The following is a 20,781-nucleotide window of genomic DNA, read 5'->3' as shown; positions in this document are numbered from 1 at the left end:
GCGTGCGTGCGTGTGCGTGCGTGCGTGTGTGAAATTTGTTCTCCGCATTTGACCCATCCCTATGGGGGAGTGGTGAGCTGCAGACACGGCCGTGCTCGGGAACCATTTGGTGGTTTAACCCCCCAAATCCAACCCCTTAAGGCTGAGGGTCAAGCTGGGAGGCAGTGGGTCCCACTTTTTTCAAAGCCTTTGGTATGACCCGACCGGGATTTGAACCCCGATCTCCCGGTCCCAGGGACACGCTCCCACTAGGCCACTGAGCCTTGGAGTGATTTTGTGTCGTCTCTAACCACATTTTGTGGATGGGTTAGGGTTAATGTGTCTTTTTTGATGAGCTAAAAAAAAATTACAATAAAATAATTTTTGTATTATTATTATTTTATTTTTTTTTATTGTGGCCTGGGAGGACAGTCAGCATGACAGTTTTGGTCCTCGTCTTGCGTTTGGACATCTCTGGCCCAAAATTTAATCCGTTCATCCAAGAGTCAGAGCGGACATTCGTGCCAGATGTAATGAAATTCCCTCCGTGTGTCTTGGAGACATGTCCCCCAAAAGAAAGAGAAGGTCCTGAGACTGCACTCACCTTGACCTTTGAGCAAGAAAACATATGTTTTGTTTATATGTCCACAGCTATCTGAGCAAAAGTTCAAAAGCTTTGCATTTTAGTAATAAAATACTGGTCTTTATGTTATTGGTACACAAATGTATTACATAATTATTACTCACTAAGACATTAGTTCAAATTTCCTGCCGTGGTGAAATGACACAGCGATCAATAAAGTTATTTTTTAAACCGACTTCACCTGCAGGTTTTTTGTTCAGTCGGTCCATTCTTATTTGAAGTCTGAGCACAGAGCTGCTTTAATCAATTCTTCACACCGACACGTGGTCTGCAGCGTGACAGCCTGCACATGTGTTTATGTTTATGTTTATTTATTTAGCAGACACTTTTATCCAAAGCGACTTACAATTTATAACCTATAGGGCATGTTGTGATCTGTGGGGGAAACCGGAGTACCCGGAGGAAACCCACGCATGCATGGGGAGAACTCCACGCAGAAAGGCCGCAGCCGAGTTTCGAACCTGCAACCTTCGTGCTGCGAGGCAACAGTGCTGACCACTGCGCCACCATGCAGTCTTCATGGGTGAAGGTACATTTTGAGGAGCTAATTCGGCTAAAGTCATTAAATGTCATTCGTGCTACAAGCAGGCAGGAGATGAAATGTTACCGATCACCAGAAGACTTCACAACATGAGTTGGTGCATTTCATGAAAAAAGGCCGTGACTGAGTTTACACAGGAAGCAACGAGACAAAACACCACAAAACCAAAGCTCAGGGCTCGGTGCGGTTGGGCTCCTGCAGGCTGGTGGCGCATACTCACGGACGAACAACAAGTTGACGCACTTTGCGCTTTGGTGAAAGTGAACAGGAGACAGATTATCACAGAGGCACAAACAGGGAGAGGAAAAAGGAGCTTGAGATTGAGTGCTGCCAGTAGAAACAGTGTGCCCTCGCGGAGTGACACACCATCTCTTCCTCCTCGGACACAGATCCTTCTTTGTTTGTTCCTGGGGGCCATACGAGTTCAAATGGAGGGGAGATGGGAGGGTGGGGTGAGGGTGTATGTGTGTTGGAGCAACATAACGGAGAGGAGCCTCTGTGCAGAAGGATGGAGTGGCAAAAGCAGGGCCGGATTTAGGACTGAAGAAGATCCGGGGCTTAACACACGCGCGCACGCACGCGCGCACGCACGTGACACGCACTAGTCAACATCATATATATATGTGTCTTGTACCACATAATTTTTTATCTGAAGCTACATATTAAGCATATTCAGGGCAGAGTATTGTTCCTGTTAGTGTTTAGTGTGAGATGATGGTAAATATTCCCTTTCTTTCTCCAACAACTTTACCTGATAAGCTAACTTTAGGCAAACCAGCAGCACAACAAATATTTTCAAATAAGACTCACAAACCTGAGTCAACACCAGTCTCATCAAAGCTGGGGTTCTGTCGTTGTACTTTTGTTCTAAAAAACGTCCTTATGTCCATCTTTACTCATGCGTTTCAGGCAGAGTGTAGAAGAAGCCGGCTGCTGAAGGGCTTCTTCTTCAGTGGTGGAGGCTCAGGCAGACTGTATACAAACTACTGCCAGCTGCGCCCTCTCTGTTGGACTTTGGTACTGCACGTTACTTCCGCGATTTAGAACCGGGGCTTATCATGAAAGATCCGGGGCTTCAGCCCAAGTAGCCGGGCCTAACGCCGCCCCTGGGCAAAAGATGAAAATAGCAGCACAAAGGTGGAGGGAAGAGAGCGCGTTCAGGATGCAGGTCTGTAGGAAGACGGAGGGAAAGAGAAGGGTGGTCCGAGGGGTTGTGCTGCATCTGCGGTTAAGGGAAGCCCGTGAAAAGAGTTTATGTTTCTGTGCATGAAAGAAGAATTCATACGTGCCACTGCTGACACACATACACACACACACACATGCACGTGACATTTCGCTGTTTCCTTTACACTATGTGTGTGTCATGCCCTTACAAACTGGAGGAACACGTGTCCCAGAGTGTGGTTAGGATGGGGTTCGGGCTGCAAGCCGGCCTCCACAGCCGACAGCACCTCTTTGTGCAGCTCCAGGATGTCCTCGATGTTTGAAAACAGGATCTATATGAAAATGGGTGATGTAAGGGGGGGGGGGGGGGTCAAAGGAAGGAAGATGTAAAGAGGAAGGTGTAAAGAGGAAGGGTGGGTAGACATGAGAGAAAAGCTGCAAATGAGAGTTTATGTGCACATAATAGAACGTAATAACGTAATAAGGAACATTAGGTCATACCTTCACGTGTTCAGGTGAGAGACACTGTTGGTCATCTGGAATTTGTTTGAATCTGTGCAAAAATGCCTGAGGAGAAAATAGAAACAGAGTGGATGTAAAAATCAGATTTATCATTTAATGTTGATGAGGTTCAGATTAAAGACAGATCAATATATCAAACCAATATTTACCGTTCTTAATATACTGGTCTCAGCCGATGCTGAATTAAAATCAGGCATATGTGTGGACAACCCAGTGATGCTGCCGATTTAAATGTTCGTGTAGACGCTCTAAAACATTATTGTCAACTGACATTTATTTTTATTCATCGTTTCATATTTAAAGACCAAGTTCACTCTTTTTTTTTCCAAGACATTTGCAGTGTAAATGAATCCCTGGTGAGTTAACCTCTGTCTGAAAAAGCTCTGGTGCTCCTGTTTCAGGAACCAGAAGTGAATCAGAGCAGAGGTGAGCAGAAAACGGCGGGTTTGGAGCCCTATTTCCTGAAATTCTTACATCTCGTTACTGATTGGCTAACAGCAACACGGCTCTACCACTGACTCCGTTTGCTCTGCAACATTGATGTTTTCATACCGCAAAGAACACAGGCCTGAAGGAGCTCTGATGTGTGGTGGAGTGGCTACTGCTAATAGTTAGCTTCTACTAGCTGAGATGCACTCTCATCCATCCATCCATTTTCTGAACCCGCTTGTCCACGTGGGGTCGCGGGGGGGGGGGGGGGGGGGGTCTGGTGCCTATCTCCAGTGGTCAATGGGCAATCAGGCGGGGTACACCCTGGACAGAGAGCCAGTCCATCGCAGGGCAACAGAGACACACAGGACAAATAATCATGCACACACACACTCACACCAGGTAGCCCGAGTACCTGGAGAGAACCCACACATGCACAGGGAGAACATGCAAACTCCATGCAGAAAGATCCCAGGCCGGGAAGCAAACCCAGGACCTTCTCGCTGCAAGGCAACAGCTCTAACCACTGTGCAGCCCACTCTGCTCTCTCCTGGATGCTAAATCAACAACAGCCTTCCCCGTTGGGAGCCAAGATGGGTGAGTGCATGAATGATAACTTGACAATGGGACGCTACGGGCACTTTACTCTTCTGCCACCGTTTCATGTGAAACTCAGGAGTGACCGATCGTGTCTTAAAAATATAAGTAAAAAACTGTTTCTGGATGACCTTGACCTTGAACACATGGTGGTTTGATTGATTTGTTTGATTACATCTGGTGAAAAGTTTTGATGTCAATACGGTGCAAAAAATTAAGATTCAGCCGATGTTACTGATTCAGGTTTAGGAATGCTGTTATTAGTGATATTTTTGCACGTAAATAAGGCAGAAAAAAAAAATATCGGCCACAAAAAAAAATCGGCCAGAACATCGACATGTCGGCCTGAAGCCGATCATGACCTATACGTATTGGCATCAGTGTCGGCATTAGAAATACCCTTATCTGTTGATCTCTAGAACAAATCTGATGATCCGTGTGGATTTATACGGACTCCATGTTTAGAGCTTCCCAAGCTTTTTATAGAAGTGCAAAAAAAAAAAAAAGGAATTAGCAAATAAATAAAATGGTATTTAAAAAAATACCTGAACCAAAGATGTGCTGAGCTAGACCGAACTAGATGTGGAAGTCAAGATTCTGTAAAATGAACATTTCTAATGTAGGATGTTAGAGCCTGGTTTTGAGGAAACAGATACTGTAAATGTGATTTGGTTTAACCATCTACGTTGAAAGGAGAGCTGCCTTTTTACGGTTCTGCAAAGCAGCGTCGTCATTGCTCCACTATCGGTGCCGCCGAGATTTCCTCCATACGATAAAACTCGTTTTCCACCTATCTTGTTGAGGGAAAGATAAAATGCGCCCGTGCATTCAGCCGAAACGACTCCACGTCATCCGTAACAGACTCACGTCTAGCTCAGCTTTGCTTGCGTGTGCAGCTTTCTATGCACGTGTGTTCATGCTTGCCAATCAGCATCTTGGCTTAAAAAAAATAAATGTTGGAGAGAGAGAGAGGAAGTGAATCTGCAAACAGTGTATTTAATTCCATCTTCCCCATTTCCCCATCACACCCCTTTTGACAGGCTTAACCTCCATCGGTCTGCCTGTCTCATCTCCAGACGCCATCTTGGAAAGAAAGGGATGAGATATGCAGCCCATAATCTGCTCAAGTTCTGTCTGTCTGCATTCAGAGCCTGCAGGCTGAAAACCAATAGGTTGCTGTTTGTTTAAAGGGTGCAGCCAGCAAGGCCAAAAAGCTCTGAGGTCAACAGTAAATGGTCAGGACCCTTATCCTGTTCAGGGTTTCTGACATTTTAGCCACAATGTGAAGCACTTCAACTGTTTTCATTGGTTAATTTTGGATTATTATGTAAAAAGGAAGGTGGACACGAGACAGGAAGCATGGGAAGTCACATTTAGCTTCATACAGCTGAGAGTCATGAGGAACTAAACGGTGTTCCTCTATACCCGTATTACCCCCAGTATCGGGTTGATTCAGGATTTAAAAAATGGGTTTCAGGACTAATTAAAGCTTTTTAGAGGGAACTGAGACAATAATGCACATGTCGCTGTTGTGTTCCGTTAAAAAGAACCCATATCCTTCCATACGTGACAACGGGATTCATGAAGGAACTTTGTGGCATCAGGACATTTGGTGGTGGATCCTTCTTGGTTTACTTTTCTGGAACTCACAGACTTTCCAGCACATTCCACAGATGCCCAACTGGATCCAGTGTTTGGAAACCAAACCAAGACCTTGCTGCCATTTTACCGTGTTATCAAAGCGACTACAGATGTTTCGTCTAGAGCAGCTGTCTCTCGGTGATCAACAAGCCTCAAGTAAAATGTCCACATAAGCAAGGTGGAACCTTGCCCTAACGTTGGATTTCCAAACACGATAGTTTCATTATTTAGAAGCCGGTCCCAGAGGGAGAACTCCCAAAAACTGTCTTAAGAATCAATTTGTAAATCAAAGATTTAAAGTTCAAAGCTCAACAGAAAACTGTTCTTAGACTTTTTTATTTCAGCGACATCAGTTGAAGGTATTGTCTGAGATTTCTTTTCTGGAACATGTTTTAACATCGAAATGGTTTTCACATAATAAATAAATTCAACGTATAATCCTGGAAAAACTTCCTTCAAACGTGCGTGTGTCTGTGTGTGTGTGTGTGTGTGTGTGTGTGTGTGTGTGTGTGTGTGTGTGTGTGTGTGTGTGTGTGTGTGTGTGTTTCATGCTCTGGAACATTTGTTGGTGGCTGCATTTCCCCAGATTTTTGGTGACCCTGAATTGTCGTGATTTTGAAGTAGAGAATAAACAAAGAAAGCTGCCTAATCTTTCACCATTAAAGGTGTGGTTCACTTGCTTAATCAGTACGTTTGCAGTTGTGTCTCGCAGGAACGAATGCCTCGTAAGTCGTACTCTAGGTACTAAAAGCCCCGGTGCGTCCGTTTCAGGATCTAGAAGATTACCAGATCAGTTGAAGCTCCTATTGAGTACCACTGATCCAGACCTGAACAGTGGCTCAGCAGAGCTGTGTTAGTGCTTTATGCGTGTGTCTCACAAGCAGGTGTTGCACCAGTTTCTGCTACCGTCAGCTTCTGTGACACCACGAGGAAGCTTGAAAAAAACTGGTTGGGTCTTTGATTACTTCTATTTTTCCAAAATGTAGCTTCTAAGAACGAACACAACACCTTTAAAATAAAGTCTGGTCATTTCAGTGGTGGCGCTGGGGGGGGTGTGTTGCTAGGGGCGCTATAGCTACCTCTGAATTAGTCACAGCACCCCGAAGTAAATATTAGATTTTTTTTAATTTTTTACAATGTAATTTTAATTAACGTGTGGGTGTGATAATATTTAACATACAAAACAAAAATAATCCGTAGATTATCATATAGATAGTAAAAACTTAAACAAAAACTGGAAATTGATGTTAACCTTTGACCTCATTTTCCACCTGCGAACGAGTGAAAGGTAGAGCTAGTGGTAAAATGGATCAGTTTTTGTTGCCCAAATTTCCACTGGTTCAGTCAGAAACTAATGAATGTTTGGAAGTGATCTCAGGCCCACAAAAACCTACGGATCTGGATGAAGAGAGTCAACCCTCAACCGCCGCAGCAGTCGAAGGTTTTGCCGCTGGAAATGCTAACACTAACGTTAGTTAACCTTGCAACACTAGATGGTTTTCTGTGTGGCTGTGTGTGTTTATGATTTCATGGAAAAGTCAGCGATTGCTCATATGTTTATGATGTATATTAATGATTGTTTCAGGTGTTGTTGAGGTTTTGTGCACGCATGTGTGTCTGCTAGTGTTGAAGGTGTTTTAGAGAACAATAGGTACGTATGGTCACTTCCTTCATAGCACCCTCAATAAAAAGACTAGCTCCTTCATGGCACCTGCAGAAAAACATTTCTGGAGCCGCCACTGGGTCGTTTTGATGAAAAATGGCTTTCATCATTTTTTGCTAATTCACTCTTTAAATACAGAGACCGCTTTGACTACATTTCCTCTTGTTATTTATAAAGATTCACACCTTTTACCCACCTGACCTGTAATTTTTGTTTCACCCGATCTTATCTGATCTTCGTTGCGGTGTTTGTTCCTTAAAGCGTCCGTGTGCATGACGAGTGCATGCTAAGAGCCTGCTAACTTACAGTAAAGTCACAGGTCTGTAATGAAAGACCAACACTTGTAATCACACATTGGTGCTAAAGATAGAACCCCACTAACCAGGCACTGCAGCATCAACTGTATAATTTCCTCTGAGACGGAGCAGTTTTAAGGAGGTTTGGCTGGATTTCTTTCCGTCCTTTACGAGCTTTTACGTTGGTTATCCTGACATAAAAAGCACAAGAGTGAGCACCGACCACTCTCATTAAGACTAGTATTAAAGGGAAGCAGAGGTTGCATTCATGGCTGCGTTGGAGAGGGAGGCGATTGTGCTTGTGGCATTCACTAATTAAATCTCCCACATGGCGACTCGTATCCACACTGGTGGGTTAGTCGTGTGAGAGGTGGCGCACTGACAGAAGAGACAAGAAAGGGCAGGAGACAGACTCTTGATTTGTTCAGGCGACAGGTGAGAGTAGACGTCAGGAAACGGTGAGCACAAAAAGGTAAAGTGAGTCGAGTCATAGCTACCGTTTGGACGGGATTTAAAATAAATGTGCCACGCAGATGTGATAGTCAGGTCAGGTCTCGCCCAGGACTGTGTAGGCTGTCTCCATTGTTCCATCGCCAGACACGCGGGTTTATTTGGAGAAAACTCTCCTCACCCACAGACGCTGGACCCAGCAGAGCAAAACATAACCCTCATGCATGTCCAAGTTTACTCAAACACCCAACTTCTGGAGTCTGAGCTGCAATATTTCCAGAAAACTGAATTAAAAAAATAAACAAAGCTGTGAGTTTACCCTCGAAGAAGGCAGTTTGAGTTTCATTGGAGAGGCGATGGCATGTGATAGACACCAGTTAGCTGTGCCTGGAAAGCCAAGCATCAAGATTAGTCAAACTGCCTGATTTGATGTATTTTGAGCGTAATGACCAGCAGAGAAGCCAACTTCCTGCCAAGTTAGAAGGAAAGTCAGACATGTTTTGCAGAAGTGAGCGAGGACCCTGATCTGTTTTGACTTTTTCTACAGTCCAAATATGGAACTTGACACGCGACAGGTTGTCGAAACGAGGCGTTATTTACAAAACAATAAAGTTTATCTCTCGCCAAATAGAATATTTACTAAGAAATCACAATGAAACCGTAGACACATTGCTTTGTGTGTGTGTGTGTGTGTGTGAAACCGTAGACACATTGCTTTGTGTGTGTGTGTGTGTGTGTGTGTGTGTGTGTGTGTGTGTGTGTGTGTGTGTGTGTGTGTGTGTGAGAGAGAGAGAGTGCGTGCGTGCGTGCGTGTGTTTGTGTGTGTGTGTGTGTGTGTGTGTGTGTGTGTGTGTGTGTGTGTGTGTGTGTGTGTGTGTGTGTGTGTGTGTGTGTGTGTGTGTGTGTGTGTGTGTGTCTGCTCTGTCTTCTCGATCCCCAGTGAGTCGTGAAGGATGGCTGCTTATACTGAGCCAGGATCCTCTGGAGGTTTCTTCCTGTTAAAAGGGAGTTTTCCTCTCAACTGTCGCTGCATGCTTGCTTAGAATGAGGATTGCTGTATAGTCACTGACACTAGTCAGTGACTCGATGCAATTTGCTGGGTTCCTTATATAGGAAACTTTTTTTTTCTGATTGGCTTAATGAACTGACCTGAATTGGAATGTTTATTATGTGAAGTGCCTTGAGATGACTCTTGTCGTGATTTGGCGCTATATAAATAAAAATGAAATGAATTGAATTGAATTTAGTGAGACTTCTGTAAACGTGACATGATCCGAATGTGAAATTGGCTTCCTGAACTAAAGACTCGACCAAAACAAAGCCAGCTTTCCCCCCATCGTTACAATATGAAAAAAGCAGATGTGGCTGCACCTTTAACACCAATACACAGCACAGCACAGAGAGAACAATAACACGTCAACAAGCAGCGATAGAAATCAAGATGCGATCATTAAAAACCTCTTTTCCCAAACCAGCTTTAATAGAAATACATTTCCTGATGAATAACAAGCACTTGGAGCTAATTACTGCTGAGTAAGGCTCTGGTTTACTTTTATCTTTCAGTCTCAGGTGACCGTTTCTGACATCAGCACTTTGTCATCAGTAAGTCCAATCATCTTCAGACGAGGATCAGATATTACTGAATAATATTTGCATGTTGTTCTGGCTCTAAATCAGGAAGCTGACAGCTGCTTTGCTTTGGTTTTGATTGCCCACCAGCTGCACGCTCGGGCTGTTGTGATACATGGAGTCATGATTTGATTCTGATGAAATCAACAAGAGCGTTCTTTGAATTGGTTTCCTGATAACAAGCTGGATAATCCATCTCATCTCTAGCCAACAGGAGGTGTGGATCTTAATTGAACTATCTAATAAAGTTCTGATTTATACAGCTAGAAGGTCCTGGGTGGGCACCTTTCTGTGGTGACGGTTCAGAAACGTTCACATTTGGTTTGATTTAAGGTTGACCCTAAGGTGAAGAAGAATTGCAATTATTTTGAAAATTCAAGGACGACATGAATTAGTGCTTAACACCAGTCCCCATTTTGTAGGACCAAGCATCCATGACTCAAATGGTGTTTTTTCTTTTTGGGCCTCGGGTATTTTATCCTAAAGTGGTAGCAGCCGGCTGTTTCTCCTTCTCTGCTGTTATTGAGCGGAGAACCTCACACCAGTGCTGTTCTCAGTGCCTAATGAGTGGAGGAACCAGGGAAAGGCTGTGGTTCGGCAAGACCATCAACCGGATGGTCCAGTTGTTGATTTTGGTCCAAAATGTGTTATTGGTGTAATGAAAGGAGAGGTTATTACATTTTATTTAATGAGCCGTAAGGCGTGGGATTCCATAGTAAATAAGAAATCCACCTTACGGATCGAGGGTTATTTAAACCCGAAGATTAGATCTTTTTATTGCAGAGATTAAATAACCGTTACGTATTCACTCAGAGACAACAGAATAGAGAGAGTCAAGTTTAAAAGTTAAGAATTTTATTACTAACAATTTAAACTAGGCTGACTTTAAATGTATAGTGTAACTAAAAATGGATGAGGCAGTGAATGGATGACGTGTGATGTGATCAGAACCAGCAAATCCGAAGAAGCAATTAGTTCTGACGGGAACTGAGGATGTTTTGAATTAAGCTTTGGTTAGTTTCAGAAACAGCATGAGACACCATCAAGTCGGGTCTACCTGCCTTGTGGAAGTCCTCTGTAGATCAGGAATGTCGAGGTCCAGTGGACCCTCTCTGGAAACCGGGCCTGTAGAAGAAGCCGCGATTCCGACCAGACCCGTCTTGAGTTACCTCCGGCACACGACACGTTATTGGCGTCTGTTCAGACCCAAGCCTGGGTCGGTGGAGCTTTTATTCTGAAAGGAGCTGTTGTTGCCGCTGGTTGTTATAGCGACTGGCTTTTTCAGCTTGTCGTTGGTTCTTTTGGTTAAAGAGTACAAGGTAAGGATTGCCGTTGCTCACTCTGGAACGCTTTGAACTGGCGTTAGAGCATAGTTACAAAGCAAACCGAGTCGTGGCATAGCTTTATACCTCGGATGTTATGGTTTATTGTCAAATGAAAATTACCCAACACTGTCAGAAGCACGCCTCCCTCAGATCTGTAAGATTCTGATTGGAACAGTGAAAGGAATGTGTTGTGTCCTTTTAACACCACGTGAAATGAGTCCTGTTGGAACACTAAAAGTCACAGTACTTATTATTTCTCTAGGATCATAATAAAGTAATTAATATTTCGATTTCACAGGTCGGTCACATCTTATTATATTGACTAACACTTTGATGGATTAGCTTTGTTAAAATAGAGTTATTTGATTAATTAAAAGAAAAGAGTTCATTCATCGTTCTTCTGTCTTCATTGCTGGAACGTAAACAGTTTAGAAGCGAATGCATGACCTTGAGGCTGTTTCATGCACTGTGGCACTGTGTCAAAAGGGAACAGTTGTTAGAGGATAGAAATGGCTCCTTCATCACGTTACATTGGCGAAGGTTTTTCAACAAATGCGAGATTTTTATTATTAATTTTATTTTATCTCCACAACATATTTTTAGCTATACTGTGTTAGAACGTTGTCAAGAGGCATGAAAATTTGTTTTCCAAATTTGCCGTTTAGCTTTAAAGGAAATACATTTAATTCCATTTTAGGTTTAATTCACACTGTTGGTGTGTTTAAAACTCCATGCTATGTGTAGTAGCTTACAGTTTACACAGCCCTAAGTTGTGATGAAAACCGTTTATTAGAGTCTTCAGAGTGCAACGTGACCTGTTCCCATCCAGCATCTAAAAATAGCACCAAAAAAAAAAAAATCAATCGGTGTGATAACAATAGCCGGTCAGATGGGACAAATCTGCGTCTGGTACCCCGGAACTCCTAATAATGAGTCAGACAGGCTCGGCTGCAGTGGGGAACACAACAAACATGTTGCACATGATGAGCTCTTGCCAGAAGGCTGACGGGCTGAAAGGGGAGACCGCTCGTGATGCAATCCCACGAGCAACAAGCACATGAAGCTGCTTATTATACCACAAAGCAGCTGCCAGCGACGACGACACAAATTCACCAAAATCCCAGTGACTTTTTAATGCGGTGAGACCAAAAAGTTCAGTATCCTCCCTAAAGGACGGGATTTCTCAGCAAACATTAAAGTTTACGTGTTTCTAAACTCTGGCATCATCAGCCGAAGAAGTGACATATTTACTGATGCAAAAATCACTTTGCAACGCTGATAAATGCTAAGATTTCTTTTCATGTTCATTAGTTGACAAACATAAACACCAAAGCGTGTTCCCCTCTTATCGGCTCTCATAAATCTGCATTTAATATCTAATCATGACAGGAAAAACCCATAGAGATGTTATTAAATCCTCTCAGCATTAAGTAGGCATTAACAAAATGTCAAACCTTAGGAAGATTTCCGGGCTTGGGCTTTAGAAATCGGCCATGGGAGAGAGACTTAAAATGTCACAGCAGTGAAACATAATTGTATTTATATTTTATGAGTTTGGTTGTTTGATCATGACAAATGTTATTATAAGCAGCCATTTAAAATCTTTACCAACATAATCGGTCAAACAGCCGGCAGCACCAGTGGTGATCTGCCTGAAACCTCACCAATGAGGATCTACAGCCTGGCCTACTTGGAGCAACAGGGGTCATTAAATAATGTAAATCAATGACATTAAAGGGGCATTATGGAAGTTTGACAGCCAAAACATGTATAGAAATAATAAATGTCTTCTTCATACATTCTCCTGCAATGCCCTGGTCCTGTAGAATGAGCCCTGGCATTTTTACTGTGATTGTCTGTTTTTCTGTAAAATCACAGAAAAAGAGAGATGCTCGGGTCGAGCAGGCTGCTTCATGCGCGTTCACGCTCAGGCATCGCCCGTAGCGTTTGCTATCCGTAGCTTTAGCAGCAGAGAGAGAGGTAGTTCCAACTCAGCGACTCTGTCGCTGTTCCTAACGCCTAGTGACAAAGCTAGCTACATTTCTGAGGACCCTTAGCTACTTTCTGTAGAACTTTCTTCTAGATATTTCCTGCAAATTAGCAACAAAATAGCCATTTTCGCTCCGAACCGTTCTTTGGTTTGATGTTGTTTCAGCTGTCATCAAGGATATAAATGTTACAGATACAATGGGCGTCAGTGGCACTTTAGCTCACCTAGTAAGACGTCAGACTCTCGTGCAGAAGACCTGGGTTTGAGTATGGATGTGAACATAGTTTATTTAGAGTTTCTTTTTGACATTAATGGTATATTTCTTTACAGTAAGATGCCCAAATTTTTATTTGAGACTCGCCGAACGGCATTGAATTCACAGATAAAAAAGATGTGGGTTCAACTTTCATTTTGGAACAATTTTTCAAGCAAGGGAAGGGAATGATCTGAGCATGCAGGAGGACTGACCCATCATAAACCTTTGTCGGCTGTGCTGAAGAGAAAGGTACAGAACCAAACTATTTAATTAATTTGCTGCACGTTCTCCTGTCCTCTGCCCTCTGGGCCACACACACACACACACGGGACTGTCTCAGCTGTTATTTTCGTTAAGGAGTGTGCACGAACAGCATGCGCGCCTCGTGCACGAGCCTACTATTGAAGCTGCCGTTACACTTTTGGCCTGAGGGGGCAATCGTGAGCATAAAAATTCAAAAGTCTGTAAAGTCCCTTTAATGTACCAAGACATAATTTAAGCTGATGGTAAAATTTTTATTCAAACATCGGTTTATTTTTTACTCTTTTTTTGTTTGTTTGTTTGTTATTGTATTTCCCAGCTGTTTTAAGTACATGATCTACCATAGGCCTGTTTCCGCAACCGGAGCTTCGGGGTAATTTCACCGAACCTTCATGGTATGCACGCCTCGCCTTTTCACCGGCCCATCCCAAAAACACCATTGTCTGGGTCCTTTCAGGAGCCACGCGAGTACCTGAGCTGGGATATGTACTCAGGAAAGACACAGTATTGTCGCTAGGCGGGACTTGTGGTTCGCTCATGCTGATAAGATTGTTGTTTTTTCAGAAGCCAAACAGATTTAAGCCTAAATCTTAAAAACTAAAGTGTAATGGTCCGATTAAAAGTATAAAAGCCAGTTTTGATGGACATTAAATCCCCAGAAACAACCCTGTTAACCCTCTTTAGCACGGAAATGCTCGGTTTTGTTTCACTACCCCACTCCTCTTCCTCTACCATCACTTAAACGCTGTTGTGCAAGGGTGTTTTCACACTTTGACCAACAAAAGGTTTTCCTGCACCCAAGGCAAGCAGTTGCAGAGTTCAGTAGGTTCACAAAATGTGAAATGTCCAGATGGAGACAGGCATATTAAAAAAAATGCTAATATTGTCCGAGTCCACAGAAAACGTGGATGGCAGCAAGAAACTTCAAAGTGCAAACGATTGCTAGTTGCAGAGACCAAAGTGTGACACCTGTGTGGTTGAAGCAGGAGCTGTTGTCGTCATTTAAAGCTACTTCTGCTTTTTGACAACTTGGCATGAATTGTTCCAGTGTTATGCAAACAAAAGCTGCTAAACATGAAGCTCAGATGGAACCATTTTGAGTTGCATGCACTTTGCATGTTGACCATCCACATTTACTATCCACCACCACATGCACAAGCTTTCATGGCACTCTGCAAAATGTAAAAGCTGAAAATGTGGCTATTTTGTACGAATCATGCCATGCAGAAGTAAAGCGAGAAAGTCCAACTTTAGCTGACTCAGTGTCAGACTAAATGCAACAATTTGTGACGCTTAATCGTTTGCTTTTCCTCAACGGGGTCACAGGGTTCTGGTGTCCACAGGGCGAGTGGTGGGGGGACACCATGGAGTCCGGACAGGTCTCGGGTCCATCACAGATACAATCACACATCCATAAAATGCATGTTTTGTGTCTGTGGGAGGAAACCAGTGTGTCCGGAGAAAATCCACGCATGCATGGAAAGAACACACCAACGTAAGAAGGCTGCAGCCGGGATGCAAACCATGAACCTTTGTGCTGCAAGACAAACAAGCTACAGACTGCTCCATCTGAGCACAAAGCTTAAAAAGACCTACAGCAACATCGTGCAAGCTCTCTGCACCTCCGTTTGTGTGGCATGTAAACAGGAAGTGAAAGCAGAGCAATCGCATAGAACAAAAGCCACACTTTTTTTTTAAGACCATCAAATCAATGGTAAGAATTGTTTCTTTTCAAGGGGATGGGGCAGTGGTTTAAGTTGGCCAAGGCGGGGAAAATAAACAGCAGCCAGAATGAAGTTGTGCCTCTCCACACAAAAGCACCAGATGCCTTTTCTGGACAGGATGTGCAGCTTTTGTAAAAAGGAAGTGGATGACATGTCCGACTGCTGCGTTCTAAAAGTTTGACAGTTTTGTGCAAGTGCAGCCAAAACGTGCACAGAAATAAATCATACAGTATCTGTAATCTTAAGTGCGTGTGCCACACGGCCCTGCCGAGCCACGGAAACGGCTAGTATTTGCTGTTATCGTCGACTCCAGAAGGTGACATTTGTGTCCGATGACAACTGAACTGGGTGACATCAGGCATCGTCTCAACCACAGATGAAAGTGTTGTAGTGTGCTGTTGGGGATTTGCTAAATGCTGAGGTTTATCAGAGCGAAAAGGAGCTAGACAGCAACGCGTGAAAGGTGCAGATGGACCATATGCCGGTGTGGCTCAGCGTTCGCTCCACCGGACAGGGAAGAGGAGGCCCGCTGCCTTCCTGTCTGCTTTGTCTGCCTCCAGACCGCCTCTACCCAACACAACCTACGGCAAGCTCACCATTTCTGAGCTGTCTGTACAAACAAGTTTAAAAGTAAGTTCATTTTTTAGATTTAAAGCTAAACACTCAGGCTTAAATCTTAATTATTATGAAGATTTCATCATTCGGGGAACCCTACACAGTCATCGTTACAAAAACAGAAGCGATGAGGGGAAATGACAAGAGAGAAGTAAGGAAGTGTCATGATTGTTAAACAGGGTCAAGTTGCAATGTGGGACTAACTGGTGAGCCTGAAGGGGGTCATCTATAAGGGTCAGACCGCCAGCCGGCATTATACCCGATGTTTAAAATGTTGAAGGAGAAGAGGAACGTTGGTGAACGTTCCGGCGGCCTTCCTCTCCATAACAGAATAAATAACCAATGTTCAGCAAACCATCAAACAACCAGTCAACAAACGCAGAGGAATATATTTATACTGAAGTGCTCTAGAATTGTGTTCATGATGGGATAAAGGGTTCACACAAACCCAATCATTTCTCAGTATTAATCCTAATTTAAAACTCTGAAATGAAAGGAATCGGTCGATAAGTATTCCTTCACGAAATATTAGCCTTTATATTACTATTATTACCAAGTTCACTAGTTTTTTTCTACACATTTCCAGTTGTTTCTAGTATAAATGAATGCCTTGTGAGTTGATCCCAATCTGAAAAAAGCTCTGGCGCTCCTGTTTCAGGAACTAGAAGTGATTCAGAGCAGAGGTGAGCAGAAGATGGTGGGTTCGGAGTATTATTTCCGGATACTCATACATCTCACCTCTGATTGGCTAACAGCAACACAACCATACCACTGACTCGGTTTGCTTTGGAAAGTTGACGTTTTATCTCCATGAGCCAGAAGGAGTTCTGCTGTGTTGTGGGTTGTTAATGCTAACGGTTAGCTTCTACTAGCCGAGACGCGCTCTGCTCTCTCCTGATGCTAACTCAACAACAGCCTTGCCCATCACCACCCATCACCGCTGTTATAATGTGATGTGCGGTTGACTGGCTTTTGCAGTCCAAGCGTTTCCTTGTCTTTTGTTCCATCAGCTGCTAATACAGGGAATAGGGGTAGCAGACCACTTTCACCTTTGACCTACATGTTAAACTCAGAGGGATCGATCGTATTTTAAAAAAACTAAAAGTAAAAATGGTTCTGCAGTGAACTTGGCTTTTAATGTCATCTTGAATTGATAACACTGATATTTTACAGAGTTACAGAGATTTGTTGCTGGTCTGACTGATTTTACACGCAACAAAAACAAATTTTTTTTTGCAATTTTGCATGTTTTCAACTAGAGATAGACCAATATGGTTTTTCAATTGCTGATATCGAAGGTCAGCTGACGGGCATCAAGTGCTGCAGATTTTTAGGCCGATATCTAAACGTTTTCCACCTCATCTGTTTGCTTAAATGTTACTTATATCAACAGTGGAGGCTCTGTGTTTGTGAATCTCTTGAAAACACTTGAACCTTAATTTTGTTCACAGAACTAAAATCAAACATTTAACCAAAATGAAACTGTAAACTGACCAAGTGTTAAGTGTACAAAACAGATAAATAGAAAGAAGTATCTGTTGAAAACAATGGTATTAAATATTTATTAGGAAGATGGTTTTCAAGAACATAAATATGTTTAAATCAACTTGTACAGCAGCATCAGGCTGCCCGCAGATGTGCCTGACTTTAAATCAGCTCTACTAAGAGGAACATCAGACGATGCAACATGAAAAAAAAAGGTAAATATCGCCCGGATATATCGTCTACGTGGAACGCCAAAATGCGATATGTGTGCTAACTTTGAAATGGTGCTATAGCCACAACAGCAATGCAATGTATCTGATGCATTTGGCCCAACATGGCTTTCCCATTTTCTCCCCTTTTTGGCCCTAGCTACATCAGCATTCAGCAACAATGCTGGGCCATCTCACTCAATTCAGATAGCTCACAAGAGAGCCTGTATATCAATGGCGCGCTCTAACACTTGTCAAGCTTTTTTCCAGCGAGCTCTTGAGAGCCGCTTTTCAGTTCGCTGCAGTTCCCACACCTACTGAAACAACCCTCGAACGGAGTTGCACATCCAAGGTTTTTCTATGCAAGTTCTCAGGTCACCAGCCTCAGAGTCTCAGCACTGCCGAAAACAGAGAAAACAACAACACGCTAAGAACAATGATCCATTAAGCATCTCTCTTTCAGAAAGAGGATTGGGGTAACCAGTCACAAAGGAAAATGGGGCCATTTTGGGGCCGACATGGCATGGAACTGAATAAATAAATGAAGAAATCCCGTCTTTGTAGTCGGAGAGCAGCAGAGGCAGAGAAAGGCCCGTGGCGTAGCCACAATAAGAGACCCCAGCTAACCATGGCAGACTTTTTTTTTCCTCCCTTGAAGCTGTAATTCACATCTCTCCTCAGCTCTCCAAGTCTCTAGCTGTCCTCCAAGAGAAACTCTTTTTGGCAGACCCCATCACCAAAACACAAAGTCGTCTTTGAGCCTTGGCCAGATTTTTTGTCCTCTTCATCGCACCAACTTCCGCTTTGAAGGACTTTAAAATTCAAGGTTCTTTGAGTTGCTCACATGTGCGGGAGCAAACCACTACAGGGGGATGAGACGGGAGAGGACAGACAGGAAGCACCTGTCTGAGACCGCCTTCTCCTCAGGCCCACATGGGACCGGCGACATTAATGAATAGATGACACCCGCGTGAACTGGGAGATATCAAAGCCTCGTTACGCCACCATAATTCTGCTGTCAGCTGATTTTACTACAGCTGTGATGCTGTTACAGGTCCTACAAATGTCTTTGAGGTTTGAGGCAGAGTTGTCGCATAAAACGTCTCACTACAGTTTGGCTGCTTGGCTTTTTTTAGTCACAACCACTGTATAGGATCACATTCTGGTCATATTTCTGGCCTGTTTTACAACCGAAGCTTTGACTCGCAAGAGAAAGCATAAGTGCACTGATGAGGGCTGCATTCCACTCCTGCAGCTGTGCATGCTAGTTCTCTAAAACTGCTAATGAGCTGAACTTATTTAAATGGAATACAGCCTTTTTACAACTCAGTCAAAATATCTACCATGAGCTAGGCACTTGAGCTGCACTTAAGAGGGGTTTATATTCTAATTTCCCCGTTTGTGACATCACAAATGAGGGTCCATCTTAAACACATAATTCCTAAAACCAAACACTGACAGAAAACAGATAGACTGAATTATTTTTTCACGTTTGGAGTGTTTATGGAGACGGTGGGGACCCACAAGCCAGCACAAAAGGGTGCAAAAGGTGAGTTTTGCATAACACCGTATGTCCCCTTGTTGCTGCAAACCATACGACTTTAAGCAAATTTGAAAGTTTTGCATGAAGAAAAGAGTCGCTGTCTCCTTTTGAGAAATACTTGAAGCCATTTCAGACACATTTATGTCCCAACTTTGTGGAGACCTTAACTTTTTTGCTCTAACAAAATGCCTTCTTCTCTATAAACCCTAAAGGGGTGTTCCATGGTCACAACGCCAGTCCAGATCTCACTAGTAAACATTCTGACTCTGACCATCAGCTTTATAGAGATGTTTTATTGCTTTTACGGTAATCCATAGTGATGTGTCGGTCGCGAACGAACCGGCTCTAAGAGCCGGCTCTTTGACGTGAACGACGGGAGTCGGCTCGTCATTGGGAGCCCTTCCCTTCCCCCTCCCCCCTCCCCTCTTGCTTTGGTGAAAGCTACAGGCGATTGGTCAGCATGTGTAACTGTGAGTCCAGACTGTCCACAAACAGAGCAGTAGGGGCGGGGAAGAGGGAGGATCAGACAGACACACAGAAGAGCACATGCGGGTGGAGGGAGACGAGAGGGAATGAGGAAGAGGAAAAGGCGAGCGAGAGAGAGGAGAGTGCGACGAAGACGGTGAGAAAATGAACGACAGCAGTCGGAAAGTGTAGATTTCTTAAAGTGCTCAGTTATTAAATCCATAGAAATGATAAATATTTGACAATTGCATTTTTTTACAATAGTAAATCATTTTACATATAATTTAGCATTATTTTGGTTATAAATGTACTCTACGCAACAGAAAATCTGAGGAGCCACTTGGGAGCCGAAAGAGCCAGCTCTTTTTGGTGAGCTGAGCCAAAAGAACCGACTCTCTAATGGGCCATTCCCATCTGTGCCGGGTTGGCCCGGGCCGGGTAGTGTAGGTTGTTTACATATCTGGGTGGCCTGGTATTTTTCCGGGCCAACCAAGGCTCATTCTCAGCCCTCTTCTCGAGGGGGTCTGCTTCAGGCCGACCAGGGCCAACACACCCACTGCTGACAGCAAATTCACACCTTCCATTAGAGCAAGCCTCTGATTGGTGGGTAGAATCAGCCCACATGGGCTTAAGACAAGGATGTGTGGAATCAACCGGGCCAGGCTGGGGCCGACTGGGGCTACCCGGCCCGGGCTGACCCGGTACAGATGGGAATGGCCCATAAAAAGAGCCGGAATTCCCATCACTAGTAATCCAATTAAAACTGTCTTTCCTTTTTTGTTTTCCAACAACAAATACTTAAAACACACGAATAAGAGAAAATTTGGGGAAATTTAGCCTTATCAAGATCTGATTGCAAATATTATGTGATGATAAAACGAATGTGCAAATTTTGCATGATGCCATTTTCTAGCATTTACCTTTAATATTCTCACAAAATTTATGAATGAACTTGAACCTTTTTCATCATGAGAGTTTGAATTTTCTGTACGTTTTAATGTTTTATTACAAAACAAAATGCCTGTACAACTTGCGATGGCAGAACTTGAACAGCACTGTTATACTGAAGGAACAACCTTCACCCTACCGTGAAATCTGTTGCAAAGCCTCTTGAATCTTTAATTATATTTACATGTATTCTTAATGGAGATTGTTCAGCGCAGGTTTGTCTGGAGTCTCTTTTAATCTTGTTGACAGGTGACATGTGGTGATCTGCAGATAACATCGTGGACCAGATTGCAGAGACCATCTGGAGTTTTGGACGTGTGTTTCTTTGCTGCAGACAGACGCGGGGATAACAGGGCAAATCAGTGTGGTAAATATGGCGCTGAGTGAGTGATCAGACCGTACAACA

General features: G+C 43.4%; 1 protein-coding gene across 3 annotated transcripts in view; it reads right to left on the bottom strand.

Annotated features, from left to right (window-relative positions):
- Positions 1-20,781, bottom strand: part of prex1 (phosphatidylinositol-3,4,5-trisphosphate-dependent Rac exchange factor 1) — a 114,474-nt gene that overhangs the window by 82,893 nt on the left and 10,800 nt on the right. For all 3 annotated transcript variants that reach the window (XR_008564303.2, XM_054746134.2, XM_054746135.2), the window contains exons 2-3: positions 2,829-2,894; positions 2,537-2,659 (exon numbers count right to left, since the gene is read on the bottom strand). Coding sequence is in view for 2 of the 3 variants with exons in the window: in XM_054746134.2 (XP_054602109.2) it covers positions 2,537-2,659; positions 2,829-2,894 (189 nt within the window). In the remaining variant the exon portion in view is untranslated. The remainder of the gene's footprint in view (positions 1-2,536; positions 2,660-2,828; positions 2,895-20,781) is intronic.

Source organism: Nothobranchius furzeri, chromosome 15 (assembly GCF_043380555.1).
Source record: "Nothobranchius furzeri strain GRZ-AD chromosome 15, NfurGRZ-RIMD1, whole genome shotgun sequence".
NCBI lineage: Eukaryota > Metazoa > Chordata > Actinopteri > Cyprinodontiformes > Nothobranchiidae > Nothobranchius > Nothobranchius furzeri.
The sequence above is the reverse complement of the archived record's forward strand: the minus strand, read 5'-3'. Positions and strand labels throughout refer to the sequence as shown.